The sequence below is a fragment of the Corylus avellana genome, chromosome ca2 (genome assembly GCF_901000735.1).
Source record: "Corylus avellana chromosome ca2, CavTom2PMs-1.0".
In the NCBI taxonomy this organism is placed as follows: Eukaryota; Viridiplantae; Streptophyta; class Magnoliopsida; order Fagales; family Betulaceae; genus Corylus; species Corylus avellana.
The window spans coordinates 45,947,328-45,964,504 of NC_081542.1; the positions used below are offsets into that span (position 1 = coordinate 45,947,328).

General features: G+C 34.0%; 1 protein-coding gene across 2 annotated transcripts; it reads right to left on the reverse strand.

Moving 5' to 3' along the window:
• Nucleotides 1-3,273: 3,273 nt before the first annotated feature.
• On the reverse strand, nt 3,274-6,259 carry LOC132170969 (transcription factor bHLH112). 2 transcript variants are annotated; one of them, XM_059582138.1, is made up of 7 exons: nt 5,741-6,259; nt 4,873-5,506; nt 4,547-4,657; nt 4,395-4,460; nt 4,207-4,266; nt 4,065-4,115; nt 3,274-3,972 (listed from the first exon to the last, which is right to left on the reverse strand). In XM_059582138.1, exons 1-7 carry the CDS (start codon nt 6,097-6,099, stop codon nt 3,820-3,822), a joined length of 1,434 nt encoding a protein of 477 aa, XP_059438121.1. In that variant the 5' UTR covers nt 6,100-6,259; the 3' UTR covers nt 3,274-3,819. The 2 variants fall into 2 exon arrangements, with proteins under 2 accessions (XP_059438121.1, XP_059438120.1); XM_059582137.1 differs by having other exon boundaries at nt 4,201-4,266; nt 5,741-6,257.
• Between the last annotated feature and the right edge of the window lie 10,918 nt (nt 6,260-17,177).

Here is a 17,177-nt window from a genome sequence, read left to right on the forward strand (position 1 = left end):
AGAAACGATGTTACTCATTTCTCCGAATGGGTTTCCTCCCCCTTCAGAACTAAATTAACCCACTAAAGATCAATGCAAATCGGTGCGGCCTCCATCTAGGGCATAGTGGATCTGCATCCATCTATCCTAGGTAGATCCGGGTTCACCACCACTGAATTTACTGGCTATGTTTAACTTTTATCTCTTCCTAATTAACCTCTTCTATTTTTTTGGCCACTTAGAGCAAAACCCATTTCCCTTCGTTTGAGATGCAAGTTGTTCTAGCCCACATTCAAATCAAAGCTTGCCCACAATGAGATGAATGGAATAAATAATCATCATGATGGGTCATTCACAATCCTTCATAGCAATGATGGAAACTTAAAATGGTTAAAAAAGAAGAAGATAACTTTTTAAGCCAGGAATTAAATTAACTCACTTAATTTCAACGAGCTTTACTTGTTTTCGTGCCTTTTTTTATTATTATTTTTGTATCTTAATTACTATAGTATTATTAATTATGCATATATAGCGATCTAAACTATATATATATAATCATGGACAATTTTTTCAAGCGTTTGACAACCCAAAAGAGAGAGAATTTGTTAGTGTCAAAGCTTGCCGTCCTGGCCATATAGGAATCGAAATTATTTTTCTGAAGGGCTTAATTAAGCCATGTGTTTTATTGTACGTATGGCTTCCAACATTTGATTCTAAAGGGACAGAAAGAAAGAACCCTTTTAATTAATTCAACGAAAACTTGTAGCTGAAGACAATAATAGAGTTCTCTTTGATTAGCCAAAACAGGAAAAAGAAAATCTGCTATCAAATAAGTAGCTGCTGGAAGCATACAATACTTTCATAATTAACATCACACAATGATGCTTAAATGCTTAGATGCTTTTCCCCTTTGGCTCCTTTTATGTGTCTCTACTTTTTATTAAGTAACCATACTCTTGGGGAAAATAAGAAATAAATTCGATCCATCGAGTACTCAAAGAGAGCAAGAGGTACTGATCCCGATGCTTGAAGGGTGTGGTATAATACCCATTGGCCGATCAATTCAAAAGTCACCAAAAGATGATAAAGCGGGCGCCAAGAGATACCAATCAACATGATTTCAAAAATTAAAGTACTTTTGTGATGATTAGTCACTTGTCATAGGGATTCGTCAACTTTAAGCTTCTTCGATCGGATTTTATATACTTGATTATACGTAGGCTCTTGATCAGCTCATCCATTAATTTTCAATATATTTATAAGCTTTATAGTGAAAAGGTTTCAATATATATATATATATATATATATATATATATATAAAATTTATATCTTGGGTTTTGATTTAGAGTTATTTAAAAAGAGCTTAAAACATATTCCGGGTTAGACATAAATTTCCTTCAACCCACTCTAATAAACGCAACATATTTGGGTTCTCTAAAAACCAATGTTTAAGTCCCTATGTTAGTAAAAGAAGAGTTGATGACTGTTAAGAATGTTTAAAAAAAAAAAAACATGTATCTCTCACATATTAGAAAACACTTAGCATTTGTTAGAATGAGTTGAAGAAAATTTATGTTTAGACGGGATTCAATGTCTGCTAATAGAAGCAATGAATTATTGAAGTTGTTCTTTAAAGTTGTCTCTTAAATGGCAGATAGATAAATATGCTCTTCATATTAATTGTTGCTAACGAGATCAATGCTTGGGAAGTTGTTCTTTAAAGTTGTCTCTTAACTGGCAGATAGATAAATATGCTCCTCATATTGTTGCTAACTAGCTAGATCAATGCTTGGGAATTAGGTGTGGAACAGCTCAAATGCCTGGGATTTATCCGTACTATTAGCACACGTCATTAATCCAGTGATTAGCTGTCGATCTACATGTACAAAGTTTTTCCTGGTTATTAAAACAAATCTCTTAAAGTTTTACTTTCAGATTATTAAAATATAGTAATAATTGTTGTTTAATTCCCCATGTTGGACAAATTAGTGGAAGCAACTAGCACCCGATTCTAACATGAAGCATGAAATAAATGAATAAAACATGCATTATGCATAGTGTGATAAACTGTATCTTTTTAAATCGTTTTAATTAGTAATATCAATGGCTTATCTTTTCCCTTAAATTTGAATGGAGGATAACAATGCAAATATGGTAAAATTAGAGCATCTATTGGTTTTTTAGGAAAAATACTTAAAACTCTTATTTTACACTTTATATATAATCCGTTGTTTAACAAACCTTAATCTATTCATCAAGATCACAAAGTTGTTATATATAAAGTTTCACCAAATATATATATAAGTGAAAATGAATGGAGTCTCATCAAGATCGATGAGACACCAACGTTGGTGTAATAGTTTCTCCCATAGAAAATTATCCTCTAAAAATGATGAACAACTGGATTTGAATTGAAATAAGGAAGTAATTAAACAATACCGTTGAGTCTTTGTTTGTTATAATTGTAGGTTAATTCCTCACAAAACAAACCATAGGGGGCCCTTACATAATCATGCTGGACAAAGTTGTAACAAACTTCACTTTGAAGTCATTCTGCATATTAATTAACACACTAAACATGATAATGATTCGTAAGACCTTCCACATTGAACAAGTTTTAGAAGTCAAAAGGGCCAATTTTAGCTTATTAGAAAAGAGAGTCAACCAAAAGGGTTTGGCTTACATCCTGCTATTCAATAAATAAATATTTCCCATAAATAAATAAACATTTGGAGATGTCCTAATTATTCATATTCAATAGCAGAAGAAATGTCATGTTACTAAATAACAGGAGGCAAGTCAAACTCCAACTGTAATACTAACGTGACAGTAAAAATTAGCTTTCAGATTAATATTGATTTTTAGTATCACATTGTTCTAATTATATATAACAATCATCTAGCAGCCTAATAAATAGAATTAGATAAATTATCTTTGAGAGAGAGAGAGAGAGAGTGGCCATTCGATATATAGAAAGCATAAGGCTTGCTTGCCACGTATATATATGGCCACAAGGCACAAACGCGTATACACATGGGCACGCGCGCATGCAAATCTCACTGTGAGAGAGCAAATTATCATTTATCAGAAACCCTAAAAAAGCAGGAACAGTGGGCCGCCCTTTGCCTTTCTGACTTCCACTACGACATTCCAAACATATAAACAAATGAAAAAGTTGAAGAAGGAAAAAAAAAAAAACCCAATCAAACAAGCTCCACTCACTCCTATTCTTGAATAAGAATTCATCAATACAATAATCTCCTTTAATTTATTTCTTCTCCTTTTTTTTTTTTTTTCTTCTTCTTTAACATAAAATAAAAGGTGGTGCCAGCTCTACTAGGCATTCAACAACAGGAACAAAAGGCCCTTTAAAGCCCCCCCTCCTGCTAAATTCAGCTCGATCTTATCAACAACAACAGCAATTTATGTCTAAACTAGTGTCAACTTCCGCTGAATTTAGCAGCTGTTCCTGCTCCTAACCCACCTGAAATCTAATTATAATTAAGTAATTAATTAATTAATTAATAGTACTACTACAACATGGCCTATATTCTCTTCCAGAGGCTTCTAATCATTTGCTAGCCTCTGCAGCTGGCCCAGCATTGCCTGTCGTCCCGTCTTTGAAGGGTCACTTCCCCTTTATCTTCTTTCTCTCCTTTTCACCCTTTTAGCTTTTCCTCATGACTGCTACAGCACATCAATTGTAGCTTCTACGTTTTCCAATTTTTCTTTTCTAAAATTTAAAATTATCATCTCTAAAACTTGGCTGAACTTGTTCTTACTATATACTATTTTTTTGTTTGGTATATAGAACATATATTTTTGCCTCCTTTCTCTTCTCTACCTGAATGTTCCTCCAAATGTCGGCGTCCAAAAATCAGCTGTTGTCTCGTTTGCGACAGGATATGTGCTTGAAATCGGAACCAGACAGAGTCCTCGGCTTCTTAGATCTTGTTTTGCTCCTTCCGTGTCCTGCTGCAGTTTCTCAGAACCCTGCAATGAATGTGAACAGAACCCTTTAATATTGTTTAACTAAGAATTAATGAAAAGAAAAAAAAAACATGAATGAAAAAGTTTATTTGTACCTGCTGGTGCTGAATTTGAGTTCCATTTTTCATATATGGAGTGCTTAAAACCTGAAATTAAAAACACAAACATGCGTTTAGGGTTCCTTTATATGTATATTTTGTTAAGGAGGAAGAAGAAGATAATGGAACGTACACTGACTTGATCATGGAGGAACTTGATGTATTCAATAGCTTCGTGGAGAACGGAGGCTGTATCAGTCTGAAAGAAAGAATATATGAATCAAGGTGATGAGAATATAGCTTGCATTTATTTATTTCATAAAAGTAAAGTTGTCTTTCTGATTGTACTCTTTCACCAAGCAGTAGAGGAAAATTCCAAAAATTCACCTTTCCGAAAGGTGAAACCAGTTGCTGGAGTGCAGTTATTCGGTCCCCTAGCTTCTCTTTCCGGACCTGACAGAAAACGCTATATGTTCTCAACCATTTCTTTAATCAAAAAAAAAAAAAAAAAAACATATATATGTGAACTATAATAAAACCTTAAAAGTTGGTAACGGCGATGGGGTTTCAATTCTAGGCCTTTTGAATACAGGTTCACTGTTGCTTTTCTTCACCACAGAAGCCGAGTCTTGAACATCATCAATGTTGGTCTGAAATTCCGATATACAAAAGTTAGTGCCGAAACCCTAGCTTTTGTTTTAACCAAAGCGATTTAGCAAACAGTTATACGACGATAAAATGATACGACGGTAAAATGATATGACAGTGAAAATTAGTCATTTGAATCCGTAAAAGTTTGTAAAAAGAATAAATTAATGGTTGATTTTTAATGCCAGATGATATGCAATGTTTTGTTGATATTTACCTTTGTGGTGAGGTTGGAGCACTTGGGTTTCTCTTCAAATGTTGGCTGGAGAAGATATTGTGGTTGTGATGAAGGAAAAATTCCGGCTCGAGCATTGTCACTTAGAGCCGCCGTGGAAGCATTCCAAAAGTGTGTTTTATTGGAGAAGTGCAACCCCCAAGGCTGCTGCTTCGGCATAGAGGGAGAGAACTTAGGCCAAGAAGGCAATAATTGATGATCATTAGTGTTCGTCCCAAAGTTAGCGGCGGAAGAATAGTTCATGGACTGATTGTTGAATAGAGATTGCTGTGGTTGAGAGTCAGGATGATCAAATAAACTTTGTAAGACTGTTGAAGGGTACCCATAAGAAGAAGTACTTGAACCCACCGGAAAGCCGGCGGATAATCCCTGGCAAGTCACTGTACAATTGCCGGAGCTACTCTCTGTGTCCAAAGAAAAGTCCTGATGATTTATAGACTTAAAAGCTGCAGTGATGGATAAATCTTGATCTCCTCCACTAGAGAAATTCTTGGGGTTCCAATTCTTTTGGATTTGTGAAGAATCTACCCCTCTTTCTTCTTGGTAATTCAACCTTGAATTCATGTCTTCTTGCAGCATGGAATTATAATTGCTCTCAGCTCTCCCACTACCCCGGCTGCATAAAGATAAGATAAAAGAATTTATTTTATTTTATTTTTTTACTAGATAATTAAAAGCTCAGTTGATCACATATTTGACTTCTTTCAAATGAAAAACTTTTTATCCCTTAGTGGAACCTTTAGACTGTAAGATCTTGTAGGATTTGGAGCAACCATGGTAGAAGTTTTATATTCAAAAAATCTAACACCATAATAATTATCATGACAGCAAATTAAAGCACCAAACTTACAGCAAATTAGCTGCTTGGTTCCAATCCGATGATGTTGTTGAGGATGATGAAAAGCCGAAACCCATCATTTGCAAGGTGGAATCAATCAAGATGCTACTGCTTCCACTGGCTGAATCAGCCTGCTGAGGCTTCTGCACATCTTGGAAAACCATGGAGTTATGGTCAGAAACTGAGTTCGTCTCCTCATCACATGCCACCGACGACCTTCCTCCCTTCATGTCCACCAAATCCGACCAAGCATACCCCCCCGTGTCATTAAGTGCCATGGAACACGGCGATGTGGTCCCCGGGAACGGGCTTCTCGATGTACTCATCCACCAGTTCCCCCCGCAAACACCGGAATGAAATTCCTCTGCCATGGCCTGAAAAAAGGAACACCTCGGTACTATGGTAATTAAGCCGTAAGCGTTAAATGTATTCTGTGTGTCTCGGGCTCTCTCTCTCTCTCTTTCTCAATTCTTTTGTGGGGGTGTGATTTTATATACATGAAACGGTTGGATGGGGTACGGACCGTGGAGATTTAATTACCGGAATCCGGTTGACATTTCGATGAGATGATTGGACAAATGAGAGAAAGCATTTTGAATCGAATTCTCTTTTCTTTTTGGCTTTATTTTTTTTTACATAGTACTTTTTTTAAAAAAATAAATATAATATAATGTTTTTTTTTTTTTTTTTTGGGAAAAATTCTTGTTCCTTATTTATAAAGGGATATGGTATGATGATGATGGTGTTTCATCTGACTGCCACGTCATTGGTTTGGACGAATAAGGCACCTTCTTTTTTTGTAATCAAACGGATGGAATTCTTTGTTGATTATTATAATGTAAAGCGTTGGATAAACCTGAATATTTAGGACCATTTGGTACTTGATGGTCCAAATGTATGATTGTAGGAGGGTATATAGTAGGTTACGTTTCTATATTCTAATCGTGGGACGCGTCGACGCGGGGATAGAGGCGCGTGCTACCCACTTGAAATGATATTGGAATGCAACCCAAAAATAACTAGGAAAATCTAAGTAGTAGTAGGTAAAATAGTTATTATTTTTACTATTTTTTTTTTTATTAATAGATTGTTTATTTTACAATCAATTTTATTTAAATATTATTTTAAATCTTTTTTATTATTTGCTTTTCTTCCCCTCTCTCTCTCTCTCATCTCTCACCTTCTCTCTAAATTTTGGTAGTAGCCGAATACTTTAGACCCGGTCGTTTGCAATTGAATTCTCATACGCACCACGAGCGCATCATACCCAACCATTTACTACCGAATTCTCATACTCATCTCAAATCCCACTTCTTCTTACAAAGCAAAGAACAAGAACAATGAAAACAAAGAGCAATTAATCACCCCTCTAAAGCACATGTGAATAGCGACGCGTGAATAATAACACTATTCAAACATCACTATTTTATTAATGCGGACGTTTGAATAGTAAAATGCCGCATTTTAGTAATGTTTTCCAAAAACATCACTAATTGAGCTTTTTTTTGTTTTTTGGTAGTACTGTTTGGGAGTAGAGACTGATGATTTTTAGGTTGAGAGAGAGAGGAAAAAAAAAAGATTTAAAAACTTGAATATTGTGCTACAATGAATTGCCAGATGTTGCTAATCACTATAGCAAAACATGAATTTTAGTTCCTCTACAGCTAATCCGTTGGAGATGAAAATGGATTAATAATAACTAAATATAGTTATTATGAGCCCTTTAACTATTCTATTGAAGTTGCTCTAATTAATATTTAATGTGGCCAAACATAATGTAGCATAGGAAACTAGAGGCTCAACACATCGAAAGGAGTTTTATCTCCTTATAATTAATTATAAATTATTGCTCGTTCTAATTATTTACCCAAAAGAAAAATGTTCTTATAAGGAAAATTTGGACAAAACATAATCAATTTGATGAGCATTGGTTGGAGTTTGACATTTATGGATGGTTAAGTCACTCCCTCTTCTATTTTGAGGATGGTCGAATCAACCCTAGCTATAAACTAAGGGGTTGTTCACTCATCCCATTATTTCATATTCAAGGGTGGTCAAACCACCTCTATAACTTGTAGGAGTGATTTGATCATCCCTTCTTTTATTTCGGAGATGGTCGAATTACTCTCACAGGCTATGGGAGCCAACCCATATCCCATTTTCAAGAGTGGACAAACCACCCCTACAAGCTTTGGGATGGCTCAACTCCCCTTGTTCTATTTCGAGAATAGCCGAATCACTCCAACATTTGAGTCAAGTAGTTCGTTCACCCCCTATTCCATATTCAAGGCTAGGGTTGCCGAATTAACCACCTTCACATGCTATGGAATTGGTTTCGGAACCTCCTGATTTCTTTCGGGAGTGGCCAAACCACTCTCTATGAATGGAGGGTGGTTCAGTCACCCCCTATTCTATATTCATATGCTATTAAACCATCCCCACAGGTTGTGGGAGTTCCTCCCTCCCCCCAACAAAAGGTTGTGGGGGTGATTCTGCCACCTTTATTTTATTTTGAGGGTGGTTAAACCACCATGTCGATAGAATTTTTTGATTTGGGATGCATAGTAGCTATTGTCACAATAGGGGTCCCAGATTCCGTTTTTTTTTTTAAAAAAAATTTCTTTTTTCTTTTTACATCTTTCAAAGGGGAATGAATGGAATAAAGAAAAGAAGAGAAGAGGAAAGAAAGTGTTTCAATCGTCTTATTGTTCCTAAAGCTCTGGACCTCGAATGCCCTATCACGATAGGCGTTTGATCATGAGAAACTAATTTGTTTGCTAACGTGTGAAATACCAACAAAAAATATAACTCATGTCTCAGGCAACAATAATCAGAAGGGAAAAAAAAAAAAAAAGTTGAAAGAAACACTAGGATAGAGTTGGACCAATGGAATGCAATAAACATGCCCCTCTAACACCAAGAAATTGGCAAATTGGATCGTGGAATATATGGCGTATATGGTTCAAAGTTCCCAACACGCAAGACTCTTCTGCAACAATGAAGATATTTGTGTTTTTTATCATTTATGTTGTAAGAGGAACAAATAGACATCGATATTTTCCAATCCAAAGAGGTTGGGGAAAAATGAAGACGACAACAACATGCCAATAGGTGGGGGCTAGTCCAATATATAGCGCAGTTGACCTAGACAATTTGCTGCCTAATTTTTCCTGCAAAAGCATTGTGAATTTTCCAAATCAGGATATCCCATCTCTAAAACCACAAACTACATCAAAATTTGCCGATCGATGCTTGTGGCGATATTCGATGGACCACAAAATTTGTTGACTTCTCTATGTACAAAATCCCTCTCACTTTCCATGTTTGATTTGTAGGCGCTTGCTTGTATAAACCGCTGCTGACTTTTAAACTATCTTATATGTGTGAAACAGTACAACATCGTATATGTTCTTTGAGGCCAGATCGAGAAATGCTAAATTGTTTCAAATGAGAAATAGAGGTTTCGGGTACATTATCTTGGAGATTATGTTTTGGGTTCGATCCAAAGTGAATTAATCCTTTTAAGGTTTTCGAGACTCTCCTGATAATCGTTTTCTTGCTAGCTGGGTCTTGAGGTTTTTCTAATGCAAGATTTTAGTTTTAATTGCTTATCCATGTTCCCCTTCTCGTAGGTGCTTGCTTGTGTAGGAGAAAAGAGTTTTTTGGTAAAAATTTTATTTTTAAGCTTTTGTCAAAAGTATTTTTTTGACAATTTTTAGGCTTTTTGAACCCTTAAAAGCGTTTTTAATTTTTTTTGCCAAAAGAGTATTTTTTTTTTTTCAAACTTACTTTTTGAGTGTTAAAAGAACTTTTAAGCTTCTCAAACGCAATCCCTAACAGATCCTATGCCTCCTTAACTTTTAGACCCTTTTATTTTTGAGGAGTTGCTTTTGGATTGTTTTTGTTTTTGTTGAGCTTTCAATAAATTCTTACCTACCCAACAAAAAAAAAGGGCAATCATTGCTCGTCAGATAGAACTGCGTCCTTCAAGTTTAGTATAACTAAGCGAAACAATATGTTATGTTTGCAAAACTCTAATGAAGTCCAACAATTTTCTCACTTACATGATAAAAATGATAAAAATTATTCTCCGTATCATCGTTCACTCATCTTCGTATAGTGAATGAATAAGATTTTCAAAAAGAAATAATTGAGAGAATGATTTGTAACATACTAACATGCCTCTTGCAAATAGTAGTACTCTTGCCAAGGAAAAAAAAAATGTATATTTTACTTGACTTAATTCTGTATGTGCAAAAGTCAAAGTCAAGTTAGGTTAGATCCACGAATTACTTGTTAATTTCCTTGAAAATGTAAGGAAAACGACTTGTTTTTTTAATATTACAAAGCTCACTTGACTCTAATATATATATATTCCAATTTGCCAAAGTCGACTTGTGTTTTTCAACCCTAATGGATTTTTGTCAGCACCTATGTGTGGAATATATCGGTTGTGTATTAATCATATTAAAGTTTGGGTCAAAATGCATTTTACTTCCCCAAGTATCATCACTTTGGTATTTCTACATCCACCTTCATCTTCTTTTTTTTTTTTTCTTTTTTTTTCTCAATTTTTTTTTTCAATTTTTTTTATTATTTATTTATTTATTTATTTATAGGTGTAAAGTTGAATTGGCATTAGAACCCCCCAACACAAAGCTTAGGGGGGAAAATATATACTTTACTCCCTCCCCAAAGAGCATTTTGGGGCAAAAAAGTTAGGTGAAGCACAAGTGATGTAAGTTCCATCTGAAAAAGAGGATAAAAAAATTAATGGAGGGTGCTAAGCGTCGGGGTTAGATAGTTTGTGAGGTTCGAGTTTCACTTTTTAAACTTTGAAAATATAAATAAAATAATAATAACATTTCTGGAAGTAAAGCATATTTTCCGGTAAAGTTGTAAATGTAGCTCCATTTTAGGTGATTTTTGGTGATTCATTGTATCAATATGGACCACCACCTACTATCCATTATGTTTCCAAGGTCTAAGAGCATTCATTTATTAGCTAAAATTAGCTATATATATATATATATATATATATATATATATATATACCAATTTTTTCAAAACATTTACATCTAACTCAAGCATTTTAGCTATAAAATTTTCAATATTCCATTTAAAATATTTTTTCTTTAACTACTTTCATCATTCTCAAAGAAGAGAGAGAATTATATTATTTTTTTTATTAATACAAATTATGCATTGTGGAGCTACAATGCTCAACAAATTTGCTGAGAACGACAGCAACTCAGCAAAATTTTTAGCTATTTTGTCTAGCTAAATTTGGAGCTTTTTTGCTACAGGTAATTAGCCAAAATAATATATTAACTATTTTGACTAGTTCAATGTGAGTGCACTAATTAGGCAAATGATTGAACCTAGCTAAGATTTCTCTTTTCTTTTTGTTTTTTTTTTTTTTGAAGAAAAAAAAGAAGCTATATATTGACAATGAACTTTTGTTTTTTTTCGTTTTTTTCCAATTAAATTGAGATATGGGTACAGGAATATTGACAGTCAACTTGACTTTGCCATAAAAGTTTTATGTTGAAAACATAAGCCTTCAAGCAAAAGATTAGATTGTTGTGGTGTCATTTTTGAAATAGTCATTATCAAACTATTAAGAAACTAATAGAGTCCGTTTTGGATTCACTCTTTGAATTCAAACAGTATGTTCATAAGGAATGAACAACTCTCTCTTATTGAACCGGTTTTATAAAATAAGTTAGGTCCACGAATTTATTCACAGACCTATTAAGCCCAAAAAAAAAAAAATGCATACTATTGGCAAATGGTCACAGAGGATGAAACATTGACACTTAATTTGTCACTTATTTAATTATAAGAAAAATAATAATAAAAATAAAAGACACTTTGTCACATAAACTCCTATATGTTTTACAGATTTTAACCATGAATATATTACAATAAAATATTATACTAATTTAATAGACTTAATTAAAACTATTTATTCTTCTGACCCAATAACAATATAAAATATATTTAATTTTTTTTTAAAAAAGGTTGAGCTTCACTATTCGGGTTCAACTTTTCAAACCGCCAGCTTTTAGAGAGAGGGCAGAAACGTCATGCTCTTACGACCAATGTGAAAAAGCGATGAGTCAACGTAGGGCCCACACAGCACGCGCGCGTGGCAGGCACGTTGGTCCCCCATAGCTGCGCAAGAGTCAAAGGGCGAGTGTGACATGTTCTTTCTCCAAATCATTTGGCGTAGCAGAGACGTACGCATCTTCGTCTTGCATCCTCAGCCGTCCATAAGTTAGTGGGGCCAATTGCTGACATGGAAGGCTGAGATCCAACTAGACCTTTCAAAGGACAACCCCTTTTGGAATTTAAAACCCGCAACCTCAAAAAAAGCCAAAAATAAAAAAGGAGAAAAAGAACAAATTAATGGGAAGAAATTTTTTACCGTCTACTTTGGATTTTTACTACATTTTCCAAATTCAACGACTCAATAATAATAAAGGGGACCAAAACCAATTCATGTTTTTATCAACAAAGTCAAGCTATTTAACAAAGACTTGAATCCTCATCAAAGTGAATTAAGATATTCATTTCAACTATAAACAGAGAATTTTAGATTAATTTATTCCTGCAATCTATATTCTATACACATCCCTAAGGGTCTATTTGAGATTGAGTTTGAATGGCTTAAAAGTGCTTTTAATACTCAAAAAGTCCGCTTAAAAAAAAAATACTCGTTTGGTAAAAAAAAAATAAAAGTGCTTTTAAGGGTCCAAAAAGCTAAAAAATGACCAAAAAAACACTTTTGATAAAAGTTTAAAAATAAATTTTTTGTCCAAAAGCGTTTTTTGACTTAAAAGCTCTATTTCTTAAATGCAATCCCAAACAGATTCTAAATAAATTTTTCTTGAGTTATAAAACGTATATTTACGTGCAATATTTGGAGTTATTTGAAATTTTCAAATGGTATCTTTCAACTTCTTATTTTACAGAACATATATAGTTCTCTGCAATATCTTTTGCTCCCCCCTGCATAAGGAATTATGCTGTCATTCACTGTCTCGGAATATCTTTTCTAAATAAAGTATGTAACATCTAATTAAGCCCGTCATGAACATCTTTTCAATAGAGTAATATTATAATTCACATTTGTATTCCATAATTATCCTACAATATTAACGTGGCTTCATATTTTGTAAGTAACAACAAATTAAAATGTTCTATGCTAGGGTTAATTAGTTATTGAGTTTTAGGGTATTGCTATTTTGTAGACTTTCATATCATTGTCATACAACTATAATAATGTGGCTGTGAAAATCAACTTTTGAATTTATAAGAGGTTGTAAAAATAAAAATGAATAACTGATACTCATTGCCATATCAGTATTACATGACAGTCGTATGAGAATTTACTAAATAACATTTCTGCTGAGTTTATATGTATAGTGGCTACCTAACTAAGATGGACTTAATTACCCTCATACTATTTGAAGCAAGCTAAGACACCCAAGTGTTCGCTTTCTCTCTTAGTGTCAGACGGAAAAAAAGGAAGATTAGGTCACCCCTTGGATTTTCTCTTTGTCTTCTTATGCTGTGAGAATGTTCCTTCTTTACAAAAATGACCTCTTTGGTCCCTAACCCCCGCCCCCCATGTCATGTCTTTTGACTCTCTACCATAACCCACGAGTTTGTTCAAGAACGTCATTATGTTAAATATATACATCAATCTATAGAGCTGATAAAGAGTTTCGCCCCTTAAACTCTTTAACCGACATCTACGGCGATATACTTTATTAATGTTGACTCGATAGTAATTAATTAATTTTTTTTCTTTTTATATAATATCAAGACATTTTAATCTTCCTTATACGTCCTCTCCTTTGCGACTCAATTACAAAACTACGACCCGCTTAGGCCATATTGTGACACTAATTAGGAGCACAACATAAACAAATGTTTTCTCACAAACCCCACCTGCATCTGCCTATAATGTTCGCTTTCGCGACAATAACAGGGCGTGACATCTGATCATTTAGGATACAAAAACAATCCCACTTGCATCTGCCTACAAAGCAGGTTTATAGAGCATTAATTATATTAACAAAAGCAAGCTATTAAATGAATATTCAGAACTGCACGCGCGGGAACACCCATGCTATACGTACAACTATACGTAGAGGGTACGTACAAGTATGCGTTGTTGACGTCATTCTTATGCAATATTGAGGTGTGCAAGAAGACAAAATGGAAACACCCAGTTAGGGTTTCGACAGGGTTCGACATTAAAGAGAGTAACAACAGTGATCACGTGGCAGTCTGGAGAGAAGAAAACACGTGCAGGTGACCCACACGCTGTTTGTTTCAGAAAGAAAAAGAGAAAGAAAAAAAAGGGACAAAAGGGAAAGGAGTTTGTGGCCATGGGTTGACCATGTGTGGTTTGCATTTGGAAGGTAAGTTGTACATGTGTTGTGTGAATCCGGCGTGCGAGCATTGGTATGTTAGTCAACCCCAAACTCAGTAAAACGTGCACCATAAGAGAGCCGCCCACTATTTTCTTATCATTTTGCTAGCCATACAAAAAGTATATATAATTATATAATTATATATTTATATAAAAAATATATATATGTGTGTAAGTGATTGGTGAGGAATTAAAGAACGGTATGTTTCGGGTAGGTGTACGTGCTTTTTCCTCGAAATGTTCATCAAAGGTAGGAAAAATCATTTTTATTTGTCGCGATGGCTGGTGATATGGTTAAAGAAACTAAGAGCGTCCACACAATGAATTTTTTAACATTTTCTTTAACCTTACTTTTTATTTTTCTTTTCTTTTTTGTCTATTTTAATGAATCGCTATGGAAAAACACTCTACTTCTATTCTTCTTTGTGTGGAAATATATAATATATTAAGAGAAAGAAAAAGAGCGGAAACAAAGAGAGAAGGAGACAGATGATGACCATTAGGACTACATCTTTATATAAGTCTTGAATATTAAAGTATGATAAGATTGTATTACAATGAATAATATTTATAAAGGGATTAAGGAGCGGTGAACAAGAAAACCCAAACCTAAATAAGAAAGAGAATAATGATAGTCTTTATTTATTTTTGGAGAATAGGTCTCACAAAATGAAAAATTAGGGGGAGATGATGAGAGAAAATTTTAGTTTCTTATAATGTTAGAGAAGATAGAAATCTATAAATTAAATAGGATATAAAAGATGAATATTAATTGATCTTTTATATATATGAAGTATCACAGTTTTAAATGATTAATGATAAAAATCATTCTCCATTACATCTTTCACCCATCTCCATCCTTATAGTGAATTGATGAATTCATCATGTGTCCACAAATTTAACGGTGGATTCATTGAATTTGCAAAAGGGTTAACTACTTTTTTAATACCTCGGTTTACACTTTTTATTTTTTTTCCCCCTATGTTTACAAAACAGCAAAATCTGATACCTGACCTATGGGAAATAGCAAAATCGATACCTCCTTTTTTTCATCAGTCTAAATTGACGAAAATCCACGTCATCGACACGTGTCACTCGGTAAGCCCGACATCTGTCCTCGTTACACGTTGGACATGATTTCTCCTCACCTTCTGGCCACATCATCCATTCTCCTTCCTCATCTTCTTCAAACCCGACCTCCCTACCCATTTACCCCTAAAATCGCATGAACCCTAGAATAATCCACAGTCAGTTTGTTTGCTACAACCCGAATTGAGCTTAAATCAGACTAGTGTCGCGATATTACTGGATATGACGTGGATTTCCGTCAATTTAGACTGACGGAAAAAATAGAGGTATCGATTTTACTATTTTCCATAAGTCAGGTATCAGATTTTGTTGTTTTGCAAACATAGGGGGAAAAAAATAAAAAAAGTGTAAACCGAGGTACTAATAAAATAGTTAACCCTTTGCAAAAAGAAATAGTTGAGAGAATGATATGTAATATATCTAAAAGATAAGAAAAATATGATGGTAAGTAAAATTAAGGTACCATTTTTTAAAATTTGAAAATAATGTCTCTTTAGAGCGCCCAATGTGAATGGTCTAATAGTTCATGCATCCGAATTTCCGAGTATGAATTTAACAAAGAGTCAATATATATATATACATCCAACATAAAAAGAAAGTCTTGAAATGTTATATTTGATTTGATGTTATTTTGAAATCAAACATCATAGTTTCTACGCGTACCAAATTTATTAAAAGTAGCATATGCAAGATGTTGATATTTATCCGTATGTAGGGAAAAAAGTCAACCCCCTTCACAATTGTGTGTAAAGAGTAGGAAAATTATTAATTAGTTCGTTTAAGAGTAATTACCACCAATGATAATCATAGGATTTTAGGTGTGCTTGGTCACACATGTGTAATCAAGTTTATTATCCAAGTTAATTAGATGTAAGTACAAGTAAATTTAATTATTTAGTGGCTCGCATGATAAGTTTCACCGAACTGTTAATTTATAAGAAATTTATAATAAAATTTGTAAATATCTAGTTTAAAATTATTTGAAAATATTTTCAAGATTCTTCAAAAACAATTATGAAATTACCGGGTTCTTGAGTCGTCGTCTAAATTGAAATCCCAACGTGCCACATAAGTCTATAACAAGACTACAATGGGTGCATATTTTAATGGGAAGATGATCACCAAATGGAATATTGGTGACAGACTTTGATAAATATGTAATGTTATTGAAACATATTTTTCTCTTTTCTTTTTAAATGGTAATTTTGTGATTCATCTCTATGAAGTAAACCCTGACTTCTCCGCAAAAACCGGATATTAATTGAATGAGAACTCGAACAATCAATCTTATAATATTAATCTAACGACGGACCATTCAAGCTAAGCGCTCGCGGGCGGTAAGCATAATTTACTCATGTTTATTGCGTGGATTGAGATGCTCAATGAGAAAATGATTACAGAGAAAATCAGACCTCTAAACTTGTAATTAATAGGTTGCTTTTTCCTGCCGTCCTACCTTAGACTATAATTTAACAGTAATTATTAATGTATAGATATAGGTGATCTGTGTCGTCGGTTACTACCCCTTCTAATCCTTTTAGTCCATACCTAACACCATCTCTCTCCCCGCCAATTTATTAAATTAGGGTTTTGTTTCCTCTCAAAATTGACTTCTACAACTTGATTTGATTTGATTTTTTTTTTTCAGCATTCACTCAAAAGAGAGGTCCAAAAATTCCAAAGGGTGACGTGTCATTAATCATTGGCTTTGTGGACTCGTGGAATGTCACCAAATTAGTCTTCGCTGTGGTGGAGTTGACATGATAATTGACTTGCGTTGATGAAAACATTCTTTTAGTCATCACTGACCCCACGTTTCTGAACCCTAAAAATTCTTAGAAGATAGGTTTAAGACATTGATTGAAATATGGGTCACTCCATGTCTCATGTCCTTCACACGTATCTTTCAATATT